The following is a 19,864-nucleotide window of genomic DNA, read 5'->3' on the forward strand; positions in this document are numbered from 1 at the left end:
TCAAGATCGGCTGGTCGAACTGCCGGGTTAGAGTTGTGAAAAGACCACAAGCATGCTTCAAATGCTGGCACTATGGACACGTTGCTGCCCAGTGTAGAAGCGGAATAGATCGATCAAAGCTCTGTCTTAAGTGCGGACAAACTGACCATCTAGTAGCTAAATGCCCTAATGAAGCAAAGTGTATGTTATGTGATGAAAAACCCGGCTCAACAGATACTGCCCACCGGGCTGGTTCTAGTAAATGCCCAGTTTTCCAAGAAGCTCTCCAGAAGACAACAAATAAACGAGCATGAAAATATTACAGCTAAACATTAATCATTGTGAGGCTGCACATGACTTGCTTCTGCAGACAGTGCGTGAACTAGGGCCTGACCTTGTACTAATAGCTGAGCCATATAAATGCCTTAAAGGCAAATTATGGGAAACGGACACGACCACTAGGGCCGTCATTTGGTCCTGTGGCAAGCTCCCATTCCAGAGCGTAGTTAATAATTGCAATGCCGGCTTTGTAGCAGTATCAGTAGATGGCGTTCGCTTCTATAGCTGCTACGCACCACCTAGCCTCTCTATTGTTGACTTCACTAACTTTCTGGATCGACTGACAGAGGACGCGAAGCAGCATCATCCAGTCGCGATAGCCGGCGACTTTAACTCCTGGGCAGTAGACTGGGGTAGCAAGCTAACTAACGCACGAGGTAAAGCGTTACTTGAGGCTTTTACTGCATTAGACGTAGTCTTACTCAACAGTGGTGACACACCAACCTACACCAAAGGAGACGCAAGTTCCATCGTAGACCTCACGTTCGTCAGTAGCAGCCTCGCGAGAGGTAACCTCAACTGGAAGGTGCTGGATATCTACACTGCCAGTGACCACAACGCGATTCTCTGGGAGATATCAAATGACCAGGATACTAGAGGAACTAGTAGGTTACCTAACCACATTCGGTGGAGAGTACAATCTTTCGACGTGGGTACGCTGACGACTGCTTTGGATAATGGCCCGATCACCGCTGGATGCGCAGAAGATCAGACTAAAGAACTTATGAAAAGAGTGACCGAAGCTTGTGACGCCAGTATGCCACGAAAACGAGGCATAAATAGAAGACCCGCGGTGCACTGGTGGAACGATCACATCAGCGCTCTTCGTAAAGAATGCCTCAGGAAAAGAAGAATATCACAGCGTGGCTTCCGTCGACCTAACCTTGCAGAACTGGTGGCAGAGTATAAAAGGCCCGTCGGGAACTAAACAAAGCCATCGAGGATAATAAAAAGACGCGGTTGGAAAGAACTCGTCGAAGAAGTGGAGAAAGGACCCATGGGGCAAACCGTACAAGGTGGTCACGGCCCACCTGAAATACCAGCCAATGCCGTCGCCTACGTGTCCGCGGCTCCTAGAGAGGATTGTTACTGTGCTGTTTCCTCAACAACCGGTATTCACCGGCCAGTTAAGGCAGCTAAACCCTGAAGACATTCCATCTGTCACGGAAGAAGAACTAATGGAGGCTTGTAACCGCGTAGGGAATAACAAAGCGCCGGGACTAGACGGAATCCCTAATATTGCCTTGAAAACAGCCATAAAGGCAGCACCAACGTTATTCTTGAAAGTTTACAATACGTGCCTCAAGGAAGGGACATTTCCTCGGAAATGGAAACAACAACGACTGGTTCTACTCCCTAAAGGAAAAAGCCACCAGAAGAGCCGTCATCTTACCGTCCACTTTGTATGCTGGATACAGCCGGTAAGATATTCGAACGCATAATTCATCAAAGAATAGAAGCAGTTGCAGATCCACTCCTGGCAAACAACCAGTATGGATTCCGAAAAGGACGATCAACCCTGGACGCGATCAATCTGGTTGTTACTACGGCCCAGGAGGCAATTGCAGGAACCAGATGGAAGGGTGGTACGAAGAAGTACTGCCTGGTGGCGACGTTAGACATCAAAAACGCCTTCAACTCTGCTAACTGGGACTGCATTATGCAAGCTCTTCAAGAGAAGAACGTGCCAGGATACCTAAGTAAAATAGTAGCTAGCTACTTCACGGATAGAGTCCTCAGATATGACACAAAGGACGGTCCGAAAGAGTACGAAATCACCGGAGGTGTTCCGCAGGGCTCTGTTCTTGGCCCACTGCTGTGGAATATCATGTATGACGGGCTTCTAAGGCTAAAGATCCCAAGAAATATTAAACTTGTAGCGTATGCGGACGACGTGGCCGTAGTGATTGTCGCTAAACACCTGGACGAGATTCACCACATGTTTGATCTAGCATTCCAGCAAGTAAACCAGTGGATGGACACAATGAATCTTCAACTGGCGAAACATAAGACTGAGGCAGTGCTTATTACCAGCAGGAAAGTGTTAGAGACCATCAATCTTAGAGTCGGCGAACAAGAAATCACATCACAACCTTATATCCGATATTTGGGAGTGATGCTTGATGCCCGTCTCAACTTTAAACAGCAAGTGGAACACGTCAGTGCCAAAGCGTCAGTAGTAAGGGCAAGCCTCGCACGATTGATGCCTAACGTCGGAGGCCCAAAGCAGAGCAGGAGACTATTGTTGGCAACTGTAGTCACATCAGTGCTTACGTACGGAATATCCATTTGGGCCGATGCGCTAGAATTACAAGAAGCATGGAGAAAGGCTGGACCAGTATATCGCCTGAGTGCCCTAAGAGTAGCTTGCGCCTTCCGCACAATATCTGAGGAAGCAGTGTGCGTAATTTCTGGAACTCTACCTCTCAGAGTCCTAGCTGAAGAAAGAAGGAACCTTTACCAACGAAAGAGGTCAACAACACTGAGCGCAGAAGAACTCAGAACGGAACAAAGACAGCACAGCATCGCACGATGGCAATCTCAGTGGGATGCCGCAGAGAAGGGTAGATGGACGCATCGTCTCATACCAAAGATCGACATTTGGCTGAACCGGAAACACGGAGAGGTCAACTACTACCTAACGCAGATGTTGTCAGGACATGGCTGTTTTCGGGCTTATCTTCACCGCTTTAGGCATGACGATTCTCCGGAGTGCCCGTCCTGCCCTGGAGTCACTGAAGATGCGGAGCACGTTTTTTCCGAGTGCTCGCGTTTTAATCCACAACGTGAGGAGCTGGAGAGGATCTTGAAGAGGAGAAGTCAACCAGAGTCAGTCGTAGAAGCAATGCTGTCTTCAGAAGCTGCCTGGAATGCAACGAACACTTTTGCCACAGAAGTGCTTACAGAGCTGCGTTCCATCGAGAGAAAAAGAGCAAAAGACAGAATCTAGAAGGAAGAAATACATCTTAGCCACCAGAAGGAAGAGCGGCAGCTAATTCCTCCCCCCGCGAAGAAATGCCTTACGGCGGTACCATGGGGGATCAGAGGATAGAAGAGAAAGGGGTTTAGGGTTTAGTGGGTAGGGGCGTTAGCGTCGAGTTTTTAGTATGACGCTGCGTCGAGTCGCCACATATCCAGGCCAAACAACTATGCCTAGAATCCGTAAAAAGGATTCCCCCCCCTAAAAGGGAAAAAACACACACACACACACACACACGCACGCACACACGCACACACACACACGCACACACACACACACACACACACACACACACACACACACACACACACACATATATATATATATATATATATTCATACATATATATTCATACATATATATTCATATATATTCCCGTCGGAAGAAGCCAAACTTATATACGTGACTGAATAAAGTAGTCAGTACTTGTCTCGGATAGCTTAACAGGTAGAGCCCTTGGCGCGTAACCGAGAGATCTGGGTTCGATTCCCAGTCTGGGCTGTCTGATTATTTTTTCAATTACGGAAAAATTCCCACTGAGTAGGTCCCCCCCCTTTCCCCTATCCGCTCTTTCCCAACTCCTTTAAAAATTTGCTTTAATATGGCGCGTCCCCAGGTGGCGGATAGGGGGGGTCCTAACCGGTCGTAAGATCGGCGGATTGGGGCGAAATAAAATAGCCCTCGCGGACCAAATCAGGCATCGGAGCTGAAGAGTAACAGCCACCCTCCGTGTATCCTTGTGGATCGGAGGAAGCTCGCTGTTCATCGGAGCAGAGGGTAAGAGCGAAATAAAATAGCTCTCGCGGTAAAAAACGAAAACTCCCCTTTCGGCAGGAAGGGTTGGTCACACCATCTGACCTAGGGTCACGTACGCAAGCGGATACGGTGACGCTGCTCGAAAGAGATGTGCGAAATGATCCTTATAGCGCGGTGTACGTGGTAACTCCCGGCATCTACGTGCCGCACCCACGGGAGCAAGAGGAAGCCGATGAAGGAAGCAGGTGCAGGGTCGAAGCGGTTGAGATTTCCCGCTTCAATGACCGAAAGCTCTTATAGCAATGGAGGTAGCTGTAAGAGTGATCACCCCTCCACTTCCGGAGGCATCGCGTTCGGAGACGACCTTTTGCTTTGGAGTATCACTCAAAATCATGGAAGAAACGAAAAAACAAGAAAAGGACAGGAGTATTAGTGGGTCTCACGCCCAAAAAGCAGCGATTACAGCAAGCGCTGAGATGAAGCGGACGCAAGCGCTGGAACGCCTCGAAAAGCTGACCAGCGAACTGCATGAGTTTGTCCAATTAAAGGTCAATATCCATAAAGAGGTAAAGGCCAAGTTAACCGGGGTAGTTAACGCCCTTCGAAGGTTTAAAAAACTGGACGAAGAATGGCAGTCACCTCGACGACTCACTCCTCGTCTTACGCCGGAGAAGAGCAGTCAACTTACTGTGGAGATCGAAGAATCAATGGACACCGGAGGCGATGGTGACGGTGAATCTGATGCTAAAGACGAAGGTCATACTTCCAACAAGTCTAACAAGAGGAAGGACCGAAACTCCTCAGATCGAATAGATGGGCGATTGACGAAGAGAAAGGACTTGAAACCAAGTCCTCCGAAAAACGTGATGAAGCAGAACGCCGAAAAAAAAGACGCGACTGATTGGAAAGATGTCCACACAAGGAAAGAGAAATGGAGGCTAGCCAAAGAACAGCTCCCCAAAGAGCCTTCAAAGATGCCCAGGCCGGAGCCTAAGCGTAAAAAACCGCTCAAATGGATCAGACCCGACGCACTGATCATCCACCCGGCCGAGAAAGCAAAGTACGCCGAGATTCTGCGTCGCATAAAGAAGGACGTCCCTGATGAGCAGGTTCGCACAACGGTGGACAAGATCAACAAGACCAGAAGCGGGGACTTGCTGATTACGATTTCGCGGAAGAGCGTGGACAAGGCCTGCAACAGACCATCACAAACATTCTTAAGGAGGAGGCCAAAGTGATCTGCAAAGGGCCACAATAAGACATCGAGATCCGAGACCTAGATGACACCACAACAAAGGAGGATATTCAGGCTACCCTGCATACGGTAACCAAGGAACTCTGCGAAATAACACCAGAGACAGTCAAGACCCGCAAAGCCTACAGAGGTACCCAAACCGCTGTCGTGGTACTACCGGCTGCAGCAGCTCAGAAGATATTAGAAGGAAGCGGTAAAATCCGAATTGGCTGGGTCAACTGCCGAATTAGAGCCACGAGGAAACCTACCCAATGTTACAAATGCTGGCATTTCGGGCACCACGGATCCCAGTGCAGAAGCAAGACAGATCGATCCAAGCTATGCATCAAATGCGGCCAAGAAGGACACAAGATTGCGGACTGTAAAAACCCAGCGAAGTGTGTATTATGCGCGGAAAATAAGAGCGCAGAGAACGCTGCCCATCACGCCGGCACATACAGGTGCCCGGTATACAAAAAGGCACTCCAGAGAATGACAAGCAAGCAAACATGAGGATATTACAGCTTAACCTCAATCACTGTGAGGCCACGCATGACCTGCTCATGCAGACCGTGCGTGAATTAGAGCTTGATTTAGTAATAATAGCAGAGCCATACAGACACCTGAATAACCAACCTTGGGAAACTGACAGCACCACCAAGGCTGTCATCTGGTCCTGTGGCAAACTTCCCTTCCAGAGCATAGTGAGCAATGATAGCATCGGCTTTGTAGCAGCGTCTATTAACGACATCCGTTTTTATAGTTGCTATGCACCACCTAGCCTTTCCATTGCCGACTTTACTGACTTCCTGGATCGACTGACCGAAGACGCAAAGCAATACTACCCAGTAGCTATAGCAGGGGATTTCAATTCCTGGGCGGTAGACTGGGGCAGCAAGCAGACTAATGCGCGAGGCAAGGCACTACGTGAAGCAATGGCCTCACTGGACGTGGTCCTTCTCAACATCGGTGAGACACCAACATATACCAAGGGAGAGGCTAGTTCGATAATAGACCTCACATTCGTCAGCAGCAGCTTATTGAAAGGAAACTATTCTTGGGAAGTCTTAAACACCTACACCGCCAGCGACCACAGTGCAATACTTTGGGAAATATCGGCTGGCCGGAACCCTCAAAGAGCAACTAGGCAAACTAATGCAGCTGGATGGAAAGTGAAAGACTTTGACTCGGAAGCTTTTGTAGTAGCCTTAGACAGTGACTCGATCACCATCACAGGAAATGCTGTAGAGAAGACGAAGGACTTAATGACGAGAATTGCCCAGGCGTGCGACACCTGCATGCCCCGTAAGCGTGGCATCAATAAAAGACCATCTGTGCACTGGTGAAATGATCAGATTAACGCCCTTCGCACAGCTTGTCACAAAAAGAGAAGATTATCACAGCGTGGCCACCGACGACCTAACTCTGCGGAGCTGGTCGCAGAATACAAAAAGGCCCGTCGAGAACTGAACAAGGCCATCAAAGATAGCAAAAGACGCTGTTGGAAGGAACTCGTCGATGAGGTAGAAAAGGACCCATGGGGCAGACCGTATAGGGTGGTCATGACCCACCTGAAGCGCCAGCCAATGCCATCACCTACGTGTCCACAGCTCTTGGAAAGAATAGTTTCTACGCTGTTTCCTCGATAAAGTAAGTTCGGCTATTCTTCATTGCCAGTAAATTGAGAAGACATTCCACCTGTCACAGAAGAGGAACTGATGGAGGCGTGTAACCGAGTAGGGAATAATAAGGCGCCGGGATTGGATGGAATCCCGAATATTGCATTAAAAGCAGCTATTAAAGCAGCGCCAAATCTATTCTTAGATACCTACGATTCGTGCCTCAAAGAAGGGATTTTTCCTAGAAGATGGAAACAGCAAAGACTTGTACTTCTCCCTAAAGGGAAGAAGCCACCGGACGAGCCATCATCCTACCTACCACTCTGCATGCTGGATACAGCGGGTAAAATATTAGAGCGTATAAGCACTGGATATTAAGGGATATAATTAATCGCAAAAACAAAGAAATAAGCCATAGATTTTTTTATTCTTGAAAATATTTAGCATTTTGAATTAAAAATAGACTGATATGAAGGAAAGATAAACTTAAAATTAAAAGACTATAAAAATCTAGTTTAGTTACGGTTGTGGCCTAGAATGCTTTTTGGAGAAAAAATATATTATATTCACGACTAGCAGTTCAACCCGGCTTCGCACGGGTATTTAACAAAAATTTGAAAATATAACATAGCCTATGTCACCCAGGGATAGTGTAGCTTTCCAACAGTGAAAGAATTTTTCAAATCGGTTCAGTAGCTTCGGAGCCTATTCAATGCAAACAAACAAACAAACAAACAATCAAATCTTTCCTCTTTATAATATTAGTATAGATTAACACATATGATCCTCTAGCGATAACGTTACTACGGATTTCCGGTTATCTTGATCCTTCAAACACATTAACCAAATAACACACTAATTTTTCGTCTTTTCGTCTACCAATTCGACTGTATTTCGACTAAATTTTACCAAAAATAAAGATGAAATTGATCAGTGTAAAATTAATTTTTAGATCACTCATGGGAAGAAGACATTTGTGGTAGACCTCTAGGGCTAAAATTTGATGAAAATGGAAATCTTTATGTTGTCGACACATATTATGGTATTTTTAAAGTTAATATTACTACGAAGAGCTATGAAAAAATTGTAGAAATCACAATACCTATTGACGAAAAAGTACCTATGATACCTAACAGTATAGATGTTGCTAAGAATGGCGATCTTTATTGGACTGATTCAAGTTCAGATTATAAACTTTACGACGGAATATTTTCGATGTTGAGTAATCCAAGTGGGCGGTAGGTACTCACTCATATTAAAAATTTATAACACTAGTAATTTTTTTTTTTTTTTTTATTGTATTTAGATTGATACACTTCAGCGCAAAAACTAAAAAAAATACAGTTTTATTAGAAAATCTTGGGTTTGCAAATGGCATAAAACTTAGTGATGACGAAAGCTTTATATTTGTCGCTGAAACACTTACGTCTCGAATAATTAAATATCATTTAAAAGGGCTAAAAGCTGGGAAAAGTGAAATTATTATTGAAGGCTTACCAGGATTTCCTGATAATATTCATTCAGATAACCATGGTAATTTTTTCGTTAGTCTAATTGTTATTGCAGATGAAGAAAATCCTCAGCTTCTACAGTCTTTATCTCCTCATCCTTATATTCGCAAATTATTTGTTCGTCTTTTAACATTACTGGAACTTCCGTTTAAATTTTTTTACAAAATTTATTCTGATGATTGTTTCAAAAAAATTTATCTTTGGATTGGACACTTTCGAAGTTTTTCATTTTTAATGCCACGCTCTGCTATTATTCTCAGAATTAATGAACATGGGAAAATTCTCGACATACTAGAATCGAGGAGTGGTGACATTTCGGACATCAGTTCTGCTTTTATCTTGAATGATTATCTGTGGCTTGGTAGTCCATTTAACGACTATCTTGGCAGAATTTCTATGAATCAAATATTACCAACACTTGAAAAACAAAATATCAAATTTGATGAAAAAAAATTGCTTGATAATAATACGAAAAAAAATAAATCTATTAACGATCAAACTACGTAAAATTAACAACAGAAATATTTAACATTGAAAACTTGAATTTAAGTTAAATCAGTTCATAGGGTTCAAATAGTATGGAATTGAATAGATAAAATTAGACATTGAAACCAAATTTTTCTTAATAAATTTTACTTGATTTTTTTACATTTTTTTTTAATTATTACGTAGTTATAGAAGATAAAAGTTATACAGATTTTGATACAAATCCACAGAACTTAATTAACGTTTTATAATATTTTTTAGCGTTTTTTAGAATACTTGTGATATACTAGTGTTCTATAGAGAACCGTTAACTTAACATTTTTTTTAAAGAAATTAGTTCTGTAGAATTTCATGAATCTCCATGAATTTATATTCTCTACATTAATGACTAATAATCCAATGCAATAACTGTAATATGATTGTATACAATGTATCTCTGTTTGAGGAAACAAATTAAATAGAGTCAACAAATTTCAAATTCTGCTTAATTTTTGTCATTCTAAAAAGTATTACATATTTAAAAAAATTGCAAATGATGAAAAATTTTCAGAAATAATAGAGCGTTCTTCAAGTCTATTGATCAATTTTCTGAATCTGGAAAACAAGATATTAAAGCTTGGATGGCAGTATGTAATAATTTGTCAGAGTATAAATTCTTTCATTTATTTATTAATAATTTACACAATGTATAAAATGAAAATATTACAAATATATAACTTTTATAAATATTATACTCGTCCTAAACATTATTTTTGTTAATTCAATACGTAAAAATCTATAGATAAAAATAACTAAGTCTCGACTAAATAAGGTCACTTTTTTGTCTTATTATCTCATATTTAAACTAATCAAAGTATTTTTATATTTAATAATTACTCATCCGTGATAAAATGATACATTAAGCGTTTGTATGAAAAGTAAAAAAATAAAGTTTTAAACATTAAGAGTTCATGTTTCTATCTAACATTATATAATAGAATTAAAGTTAATATAAGTAATTAGTATCCTGCATTGATAGCTGTCATTTCTTCTCCCCAATCAATATCGTCAGTAGTATTTTGTACACTATTGCAACAATTGCATGTTTTACTTAAAAGAAACAATACCCTTTTTTGTTCGAATATACATACATAGACTACGAAAAGTGCTTGAAGAATATTCACTATAATATGACAGTAAATCAAAGAATCATATTTTAAATGCGAAATTATAAAAGATAGCCATCCTAAACTTAAGATTCCAAATAATAGCGTGAACATTCGAAAACTATATTTTATTTTGTGGTGAATCCTCCCGTATGTACGAGTTTGTTTAATTGTATTGATAGTCATTACAATAAAACAAATATTGACAATTATCGTCAATGCTATAGAAGCAAAAATTACAGACATTGCTAACCATCCAACACTTTCCTGAGCATAATTGATTCCATCACCGACAATTACTTTATTGGTCTCCAGTGTAAAGTGCGCAAATATTGCAGTTCCAAATATTGTTGCAGTAGAACCCCAAACATAAGAAGAATAATAGCAATATTTCTGGCCATCAGAAACACGTAAAAAGATATTACGTGACCTAAATGTGCTCCAAACAAAGTAGCCAAATGAATTAAGCCAAAAAAATGTTGCTAGTAGAGATACATAGGCCACTGAATCTATGAAAGAAAAACATATATAATTAAGTATATTTAAAAAAAAAAAAAAAAAAAAAAGTTAATGACAATTATGAAACGCACCGGCAATAAAGAAGCTTACGTGACTGGCGTTTGCTGTTATTATTTTAACGGTAGATGCAGTTTGATATACTACAAGGCACATGGTCATACTTGTAATTATATTTCCAACAAGATCGCGTAGCTGTGGCAATACAAAATATACAATAGCTACAAGTAAATAACAACTAATTGCAAATGCTCGGGTTATTGGATCCACTATTCGTTGAATGAGATATTTTGAGTCGGTCCAAGCAACTGCAGGAACACATATCATCGCATAAGTTGCAATAAGAGAATTTTTACTAAGAACTGCTTTGTCTGCACAATAATGTCCAAATGAGTAATCAAAGTAAAGAGACTCTACTGTTATACTATCATCATCAATTTCATAATTATGAAGCTCATTTTTTTGATTTTGAGTATTATTCCAGCGATCATGCAATATATGCCTTAGGCTCCCAGATGGTAAAATTGCAAGGAGATCTTGACTTTGATTGTACGGATTATAGTAAACATGCCATTGATGTTCAGTATTACGACAATTTGGTAACCCAATTTTAAATTGAAAATTCAGATATTGCTTTTTACGAACAGGAAAATTATCATCTATAAAATCAGGTTTCCAGATCGTTGTTTCATTTGTCTCGGTTAATAATGCACACTTATCATCAAGAATAATTTCATTCAAGTCACAACATTTTCCAATTTTTATTAATTCGTTAATATTTTGTGGCTTGATAGTAGAACTACCGTTTACAAAATTATATAAACACTCAAAAAAATAAATGAGTAATAAAAAATACATTATTTAATTGTAATTAAAACTTAAATAATAAATTAAATTTTCATATTAAAACTCTAATTAAATATTCATGTTTTTACTCATCCCTAATAATTATTTTAACTTATAATGTATAATTAATAATAATTTTCTCATTCGTTGTTTCCTGATGCGATGACATGAGTCACTTCATTTTTATAACAAAATAATTCTGTTTTACATTTTTAATAAAAATTATTAATAAGTTGAATAAAAATTAGACAGTGATTAGAGTTAAAACATGTATATGCAGCCATAATTGATCACATGGTTTTATGGTTTGTTATTATTATAATCAGTGCCGTCATTCTTACAACTTAATTTATTTTTATAAAATTTTCCCAGATCTACAACAGGGTTACAAACAGTAAATACAAGTAAAATACTCGGTAAGTTACTTGATAAGCTATCAGACGTATTCAACGCTTTATTTCAAGTATTTTACCGTTGCCTATTTTCTTTCTTTTGATTAATTTTTTATTTATTTATTAGTAATTAAATTAAAATAAAAAAAAAAAATAATTCGAAAACTAACATTTTTTTATTCAAAGTTGAGACAGCATTTAAACAAATGTATATTTTCAGAATTTTAATGTCTCTGATGACTTTTTGAAAAATTTTTTAGCCAAGTTAATATATACCGGTACAGCTTTAACAATGGTATATTGCATATTTTTATCTCTGAAATATTATATCATTTAATTCCAAAATTTATGTCGTGATTAGAAAAAAAAAATTTTTGAAAGTAAATAAATTAATAAATTACTTAAAAAGTTATTTTTTAAATTATATTAATAGTAATTAGTATTATTAATATACTATTTTCATGAAGATATCGCCCGTTCAAACAGATATATTAGATATTTTTTTTTTTCCAACTTCAGAGTCATAAAGTCGTGATCAATATTTAATTGTAAAGCAACCTTTACTTTCTACAGGTACGTATCCATAATCATCCATCTTATGTTCCACGTGGGCAAGTTAGTTGGTACAAATTGATGACGATACCTCAATACTTCCACGTCGTAATAACAGTGTAATATATAAATCTGACGTTAACCATAAGAACTTAGTGATTTCATTGTTAACGTGTGAGGTGTTACGTCCGAGTATTACTTTTTTGTTATTTTCAGTCAACATGAGCAAATTTTATGTTTTTGGTTTCCTTTGCTTTTTAGCATTAATATCATTATTCAACACCGGTAAATATATATAGTTATAATTATATATATATATGATTAGATATATTTAGTTATACATAGCATATATTTTTGTTTTTAACTATGATCATTTTCGTCTTGATTTTTAAATATCAATTTTTATAATTTTGTGCTTATTTGAGTGTCCAAAACTAAAAAAAAAATTAATTTAAAGTAGACTTTAAGTAATAAAGTAATCGATAAAAATCGTTAAACATAACGATGACAACTTTCTATCTGATTCATTTAAACCAGGACGAAATGATTTTATAAGCATACTGTTCATATCCCAGTTATTTACCGCCGAAAATAAGTTTTGATCTGTGTCATTACAAAATAAATATTCTTGTTTTTAGGAATTTACAGTGCCTATGCTCAAGAAGATGATACCGTCGATGATCCAATGGTTGATGTTGATACTGAAGAGTCAAATTCATTAGTGGAGGATGAGACAGAAGGAGAAGTTCCAACTTCTTCTGTTGATGCTGACACGACCATCTTATTTATAAAGCCAACTGTTACTAACTCATTATCAACTCTTGGTAAATATAATGTTTAGTATTTTACAGCAGATTGAAATATGTTAACTTTTATTTATCATGTTGGAAAACTTATGATGAATTATTGTCTCTACAGACCATCTTTACAACGTCACTATTTTCAAATTTGAAAATACTCTTGTCACCGTGTTAATAATTCCTTCAAGCTCAGAAATACACAGATATATTTGTTATTCAACTCTACGAAAATAATACCATATGGTTAGATACAAGATTAAAATAATAAATTCAATATTAAATATCGATCGGCTGAGAAACCGCTATTTTGACGTGACAAGTTTTTAAAAAATCTTTAACAGTGATATTTACACGGATTTTGAGGAAAATTTAGTTTGAAAAATTTTTTAAAACCTATTTGTAGATAGCAATTGATAGCAAATTTCAATTACGTGAAATGTTTAAATATCACAAATAGTATTTTAATCAGTAAATCTTAGAAATAGTTGGAAAAGCTTACAATTTTAAGAATTTCCGTAAAATTATCATTTTTATCGCGAAATTCTAAAAGTAATGTCTTAACTGATTTAATTTGAAAAGAAAAAGTCTCATCTATAACATTTTTTCATTAATTTTTTGTGAGCTCGAACAATTCCAATCAATATATATATATATATATATATATATATATATATATATATATATATATATATATATATATATATATATATATATATATATATATATATATGCTATATATATATATATATATATATATATACTTTGAAACCAATATCATTTTTAAGCCTTACTCGATTAAATAATTAATATAGTAGCGAAATTCTGTGTGAATTTTGACACAAGGGCCAATGCAATAGATAGATTTTATGAAATCTACCTAAAATCAGGAAGTTATTGGTTTCACCCTAGTTTTCGAAAATCGAGTTTTCATCAGATCTCCGTGTTTTAAGGTACTCGAAAGCTATTCTGACTATTCCTAAGAGGATGGAATTATTTCTGTATGTATGAATGTATGTAACCCTCTCATAACTTTTGATGGGTTGACCGATTTGAACGAACTTAGATTATCGATACTATTTCAACCAATTTGAACCAGTAATTTTGAGAAATCTCAAAAATAAAATTTTCAACAAAATGTTTTTTTTGAAATTAATTTCCAACAGTTGTAACGATCAATTCATTTCAATGACCAAAAATTTCGAAAAAAGTGTTTTTTTAATATAACTATAAAATTTTACGTCGAATCGTTTAGTAGGTATAAATCCACAGATTCGGAAGAATCTGGCGCCAAGTTCCGTTCAAATCGTTGTCATCGGAGCGCCAGACTACCGACTGTGTTTACTGTAAGCAGAACGGTATTTTGAGGTTGCAAAATTTTATTTAATTCTATGGTACTTTTTTTTCCTAAATTGTATATTATAACAGTAATTCATACTTTATTTTACTGTTATTAATTAATTATATTCACTTATAACAATTAGTCTACTTGAAATTACTAAATTTAATCAGCACAAACTATAGCAACGCAAAAATTTCGATCCTGACTTTTTTTCGATGGGCAAAGTGATCTGATATGATTGTTTATGATTTTCGGAAATTAAAAAAAATTTTGTTGTAAATTTAAAAATTAAAAAAAAATTTTTGGAACGTACTTGGTATGCGTCATTGTGTATTTCAAATTTTACAGTCTAGTAAATAGATTTTACGAATTTCATTAAAAGTAAAATATTTTGCAACCGCGTACACTAAATACGTTACAAATTTTTTTTTTTAATTTTTAAATTTACAACAAAATTTTTTTTAATTTCCGAAAATCATAAACAATCATATCGGTTACTTGGATTTTTTAATTTTTTTATTTTATATTTTTTTGTAAAGAAAAAAACAAATTTTTTTTTCTTAATAGTCTTATGAACGTGGACTTGGCGCGATTTTTTTACAGTGAAACTGTTTTTGTTCAGATAATTTTTTTGTGCTTAAAAAACTGAATTGAATATTACAAGTCCCATAAAAAACGATAGATTTGTTCGGAAGATATCCCAATTAAAAATTTTTAAAAATGTATTTTCTCAACAACCACTAAAATTTTGAGCTCAAAGAGCTCAAAACTTCGGAATAGATAATTTTTCGAGCGTTTTGTACATAGCGGAAAGTTCCAGGGATGGCCTGCAAGGTCAATCGTTTTCTAGATTTTTTGTTTTGAAATTTAGTTAATATTAATATTTATTTAATATTAATATTAATATTTATTTTAATTCTTCTATTTTCATTTTTTAAACAAGTACAACTTTTGGAAATGTGAAAAAAATAATGGCCAATTTTTTAAAATCATTCTTATAATATATCTTATGTTTTAGAATCTTAATAAATAAATAAATATTTTATTATTTTTTAGAGTTGCCTGGAGGTCATGTAGTGGAATTCCTCGTAGGATTTACAAATAAAGGAAAAACAGATTTCATTCTTGACACATTGGAAACGTCTCTTCGATACCCGATGGACTTCAAATTTTACATCCAAAACTTTACCAATTTAGCGATTGAAAAGGTTGTCAAGCCCAATCATGAAGCAACTATATCTTACTCCTTTATCCCATCTGAAACTTTTGCTGGACGTCCTTTTGGGCTTAACGTTAATCTCAATTATAGAGATATGGTAATTTAATCAAATTTATTAGCATTTTGCAAATATCCCACCATTTTTTAAATTAATTAACTTAAATATTATTTTTTAGAACGGTGGTTATTTCAATGAGGCTATATACAACGAAACTGTTCAAATCGTAGAATTGGATGAAGGTCTTGATGGTGAAACTGTATTTTTATACGTTTTTCTAGGAGCATGTGTTATTTTAACCCTTGTCGGTGGTCAGCAACTGTTATCATCTTTTGGTAAAAGATCAAGATCGCCTCGAAAACAAACTATTGAAGTGGGTACCAGTAATCCAAACAACGTTGATTATGATTGGTTACCAAAAGAAACTCTTAATAGATTAAGTAAGTAGTTAAAAAAAAAATAATTTTACAAATTTGTAAACGGAACACGGTTTACTATTTTTTTTTGTTTTTTTTTTTTTTTTTTTTTTTTTTTCCAGATAAGTCTCCTAGAACACCCAAACAAAGCCCGAAGTTACGAAAGGTGAAAAGAATGGCAGGATCAGATGATTGATATGTGTATTTGTTTTTATCTATAAGTAATACTTCGTACAATTTTTAAAGTACATAAACTGAAAATATGTTAACAAAGAAAGTGAAATTTCTTCGTTGCAATAATTTGTGAACTTGAAAATAAATTTTTTTTTATTTTGTTGCTGAGTAATTAAATATTTTCAATGCGATAAAATGTTTCCTACATCTGGCTTTTAAAAATGGAATTTCGGTTAATATTAGATTTATAGAATTTAGAGAAGTTATTTTTCTGTTTTGAAAAGTGTTCCATAAAAACATTTTGAACCTATTATTTTATTTATTGATATCTATTTGTATGGAAACTTAAGATCATCAGAAATTTTCTCTTGGAGTCAGAAAATAAAATGGAATATAAATTTCGTTCTTTGGTATATTTATTGAGACAAACAAGTATTTTAACCAGAGAACCCGAAAATATTATAAGAGTATACAGAAAATGAAAATAAAATGATTATAATAATATTTGTTTCAACTCACCCTTGATGTAGCAACAGAATTGACATTTGCTTAGATGAACAAGATCTATATAAGGTAAAGTACCCAGTAGTTGAACAGGTTTCAAAGTAAAATGTATTTGACCCTACTTTTAATATATAAAGATGCAATTCTTAGTTCAAATTAGTGACTTTCATGAAAATATAAACAATTTTGAATTAATTGAAGCGCAAAATAACGCAGATAGTTTAATATTTATATTTTGACAACGTTTTTAAGATAGACTATGAAAGGAGTAGTAGTTAAACAATCAACTCTAACAAGCAGCAGTAGTTGAACACTGGAAGCAGTAGTTGAACACTGGAAGCAGTAGTTGAACTAATAAAATATATGACAATAGGCACGGCAAGAATTTTCAACGTTTTAATAATTTTAACTACACTAATTTTTAGCTATAAAACTTATTTAATTTGCAGTAACTAATACAAATCACAATTCTGATCACTAGTCTATAAACCTATTAGAGGTTAGAGGGCTGTTAAAATTATACGGTCCCAGCTTGTTCAAGTCCTGGGTACCACTTCGAAAATCTTGAGGTATAGTTAGACGCTAAAATTTAATATAAAAATTATAGTTTATGTCTTTGCAAAAATATATATTATTGAGAAAAGACTATTTTATTGGGTGGTACAATTTATTTTACTTAAAATGATGATATACCTTTTTTTACTCATTGTTCGGTATACGATTTAGTATCTTTTTCATGAAAAAAATAGCATTTAATATGAAAAAAATATATTAAATGTTTGAAGTCACTTGACGTGGACTTGAAATGAAATAATAACGTAACTCCGCGATTTACGCGAAAAAAAATGTCACTCGATAGCGGAAAAATAATTTGAATCTATGAGTATAGTGAATGTCTGAATTAATTACTAGAGATTAATACTTAATGAAGTATTACAGGATTTTTAATAACATACATTGACAATAAGTTCTGAAACTTGAGAGTTAATTCTTGAAATAGTGATTCTAATAATTTAATTTTAAAATTGTATAATTTATTATAGAATTTTATTACAAGGCTTAAAATCTGTTATCTAAGTAACAAAATAAAAAATTTTCTTCAATACAACATTACATTATTTTATTCAGATTAGAGACATTACGAAAATAGTTCATTAAACTTATAATTTTTTATTAAATGATTCTAGACTCAGAAATATAATAGATAATTTAATTTAATTTGTAAAAAATGCTTTTTATGCATCCATCTTTCTGATATAATTTTATCTAATGATTTTCACTTAGGCATACATCTATTTTGTTATATCAAGAAGTAAATTCACATTTTACAGTCTCGAGTAATCAGAATACATTTCGTTTAGTTGATTAGTAGAATTTTATGTTACAAAAATTTGCTAATAGATCATTCAAACTTTATTCAACTTGACAGATGTAATCGTCTAAGTAAATATTGCAATCATTTTATTAATATTTGAATCATAAATATAATCACCTTAACTGTTTTAACTTTGACATCAACTTTTTAATTTACATGAAGTTTCTAGAAATTCTTAACTCTATAGTTATCAAAAAAAGCTGTGCTTAATAATTATATTAGTTGATAAGGATTTTTAAATAAAATTTTGATTCAAAATTTGCATGAAACTGAGTCGAAACTGGGTGTAACCCACAATGCTGATGACTATAAGTATAATCAATTTATTTATTTTTGTCAAAATTTCGCTACATTTAAAATATTTACTACTTCATAAAAGTGGCCTTTGAACTCGACAAGCAATATTTTACATGTATAAAAATTGGATTTCAACGCATCAAATATACCTATATCCGGTTTTTATCGAATTTTTTATCAAATTAAAATTTTCAACTTATTTACAATAAAACATAATAAATAAAATATCATTTTGGTTTTAAAGTTTGCATTTGGTTTATTAATACTATTAAATTGTCGATTTTCAAATTTAATGCTTTTGCATTAATTATTTTTTTATTCTCTTTATGTGTCGAAGGAATCTTTTCTAATAGCATTGCATGTTGTTCTGCTAACGATGCACATCGAGTTGTTTTCCTGATTGGTGAATGTAATGGTGTCATCTAAACAGTAAATAAAAAGTTTAATTATTTCTACACAAAAAATTATATATATATATTTTTTTTCTACTTACAGATATACGATTTTTTATCAATAAACATTCTTCAAAATTATTGGAACATTTTATCGGGTATCGTTCTCGTAGATAACATAATTGAGCCAAAACATATTCACATTCTTCATTTGTATGATCTGGAAAAAAAAATCACATCATAATTGATAATTCGAAACATTTAATTTTTAATAAAGTTCAACAAGTTATAGATAAATTGATTGTAAAAAAAAAAAAAAAAAACATTAATATTTACCGTTTTCGTGGATCATTTTCAGTTTTGTTTTGACAGATAGCAGAACTCAAGAAATTTCTGAATTTTTTTTTTTTTTCTTTAAAGTTATATATAAATTTTTCCACGAAATAATGTGAAATTTTAGTGAAATCGTATCTTATACTATTTTTAGTTAGAAGTTAAAATACACTCTGGAATAACAATCAGATAGTTAACAAATAAATGAAATTTATGAAATGAGGTTAGTAATGTTGTTTGGCTTATCATAGAGTATAGAATAGCGCGCAAATTAGATTGCTATCTTAAGGCGTTTATAAAGGTGCGATTTCACGACGACGCTTGACGCCGGCTCACTGAATTTGGCCCCACTTTTTTCGATTTTCGGATTTTTTTTATTTTTAATTGTTTGTTCGTCGTTTGTTCGTTAATGTTCGAATGTAAAAATCGTTTGTTCGTCTTTTATTTATTTATAATTAATTAAACAAATGGTCACCCTTAAGTTGGCCCCCCTTACTAGATATCTTTATTTTTATCGCTCAGATTAATTAATTTTGATCAATTATCGTTTGTTCGACGACTACTGGTGATTGTTCGATCATAAAAATAATTAAATTCCCAATTATTAATTATTTTATATCTAATAAGCAAACCATCAATTCACGCCTACACTGCGCATGCGC

General features: G+C 34.7%; 5 protein-coding genes across 9 annotated transcripts in view; 3 read left to right on the forward strand and 2 right to left on the reverse strand.

The window, feature by feature from the left end:
* The window catches only part of LOC123270745 (adipocyte plasma membrane-associated protein-like), a 51,931-nt gene extending 42,296 nt beyond the window's left edge, over window positions 1-9,635 (forward strand). For all 4 annotated transcript variants that reach the window (XM_044736891.1, XM_044736908.1, XM_044736900.1 and 1 more), the window contains 2 exons: window positions 7,860-8,145; window positions 8,214-9,635. In XM_044736891.1, the coding sequence (XP_044592826.1) occupies window positions 7,860-8,145; window positions 8,214-8,925 (998 nt within the window). In that variant the 3' untranslated portion in view covers window positions 8,926-9,635. The remainder of the gene's footprint in view (window positions 1-7,859; window positions 8,146-8,213) is intronic.
* The window catches only part of LOC123270773 (protein hairless-like), a 61,876-nt gene extending 49,460 nt beyond the window's left edge, over window positions 1-12,416 (forward strand). The window contains exons 3-4 of the mRNA XM_044736932.1: window positions 11,784-11,827; window positions 12,377-12,416. Coding sequence (XP_044592867.1) covers window positions 11,784-11,809 — 26 coding nt within the window. The 3' untranslated portion in view covers window positions 11,810-11,827; window positions 12,377-12,416. The remainder of the gene's footprint in view (window positions 1-11,783; window positions 11,828-12,376) is intronic.
* On the reverse strand, window positions 9,644-11,727 carry LOC123270732 (probable G-protein coupled receptor Mth-like 5). The gene is made up of 2 exons (XM_044736886.1): window positions 10,640-11,727; window positions 9,644-10,558 (listed from the first exon to the last, which is right to left on the reverse strand). The coding sequence occupies exons 1-2, from the start codon at window positions 11,421-11,423 to the stop codon at window positions 9,903-9,905; spliced, it is 1,440 nt and encodes a 479-aa protein (XP_044592821.1). The 5' UTR covers window positions 11,424-11,727; the 3' UTR covers window positions 9,644-9,902.
* Window positions 12,404-16,473, forward strand: LOC123270787 (translocon-associated protein subunit alpha). Of its 2 annotated transcripts, XM_044736948.1 has the most exons (6): window positions 12,404-12,474; window positions 12,572-12,640; window positions 12,994-13,179; window positions 15,551-15,810; window positions 15,890-16,151; window positions 16,250-16,473. In XM_044736948.1, the coding sequence occupies exons 2-6, from the start codon at window positions 12,577-12,579 to the stop codon at window positions 16,321-16,323; spliced, it is 846 nt and encodes a 281-aa protein (XP_044592883.1). In that variant the 5' UTR covers window positions 12,404-12,474; window positions 12,572-12,576; the 3' UTR covers window positions 16,324-16,473. The 2 variants fall into 2 exon arrangements, with proteins under 2 accessions (XP_044592883.1, XP_044592878.1); XM_044736943.1 differs by having other exon boundaries at window positions 12,432-12,640.
* A 2,014-nt stretch (window positions 16,474-18,487) lies between these two features.
* LOC123270804 lies at window positions 18,488-19,839 on the reverse strand. Its single transcript, XM_044736957.1, has 3 exons — window positions 19,206-19,839; window positions 18,971-19,089; window positions 18,488-18,899 (listed from the first exon to the last, which is right to left on the reverse strand). The coding sequence occupies exons 1-3, from the start codon at window positions 19,219-19,221 to the stop codon at window positions 18,705-18,707; spliced, it is 330 nt and encodes a 109-aa protein (XP_044592892.1). The 5' UTR covers window positions 19,222-19,839; the 3' UTR covers window positions 18,488-18,704.
* Between the last annotated feature and the right edge of the window lie 25 nt (window positions 19,840-19,864).

Source organism: Cotesia glomerata, linkage group LG1 (assembly GCF_020080835.1).
Source record: "Cotesia glomerata isolate CgM1 linkage group LG1, MPM_Cglom_v2.3, whole genome shotgun sequence".
Taxonomy (NCBI): Eukaryota; Metazoa; Arthropoda; class Insecta; order Hymenoptera; family Braconidae; genus Cotesia; species Cotesia glomerata.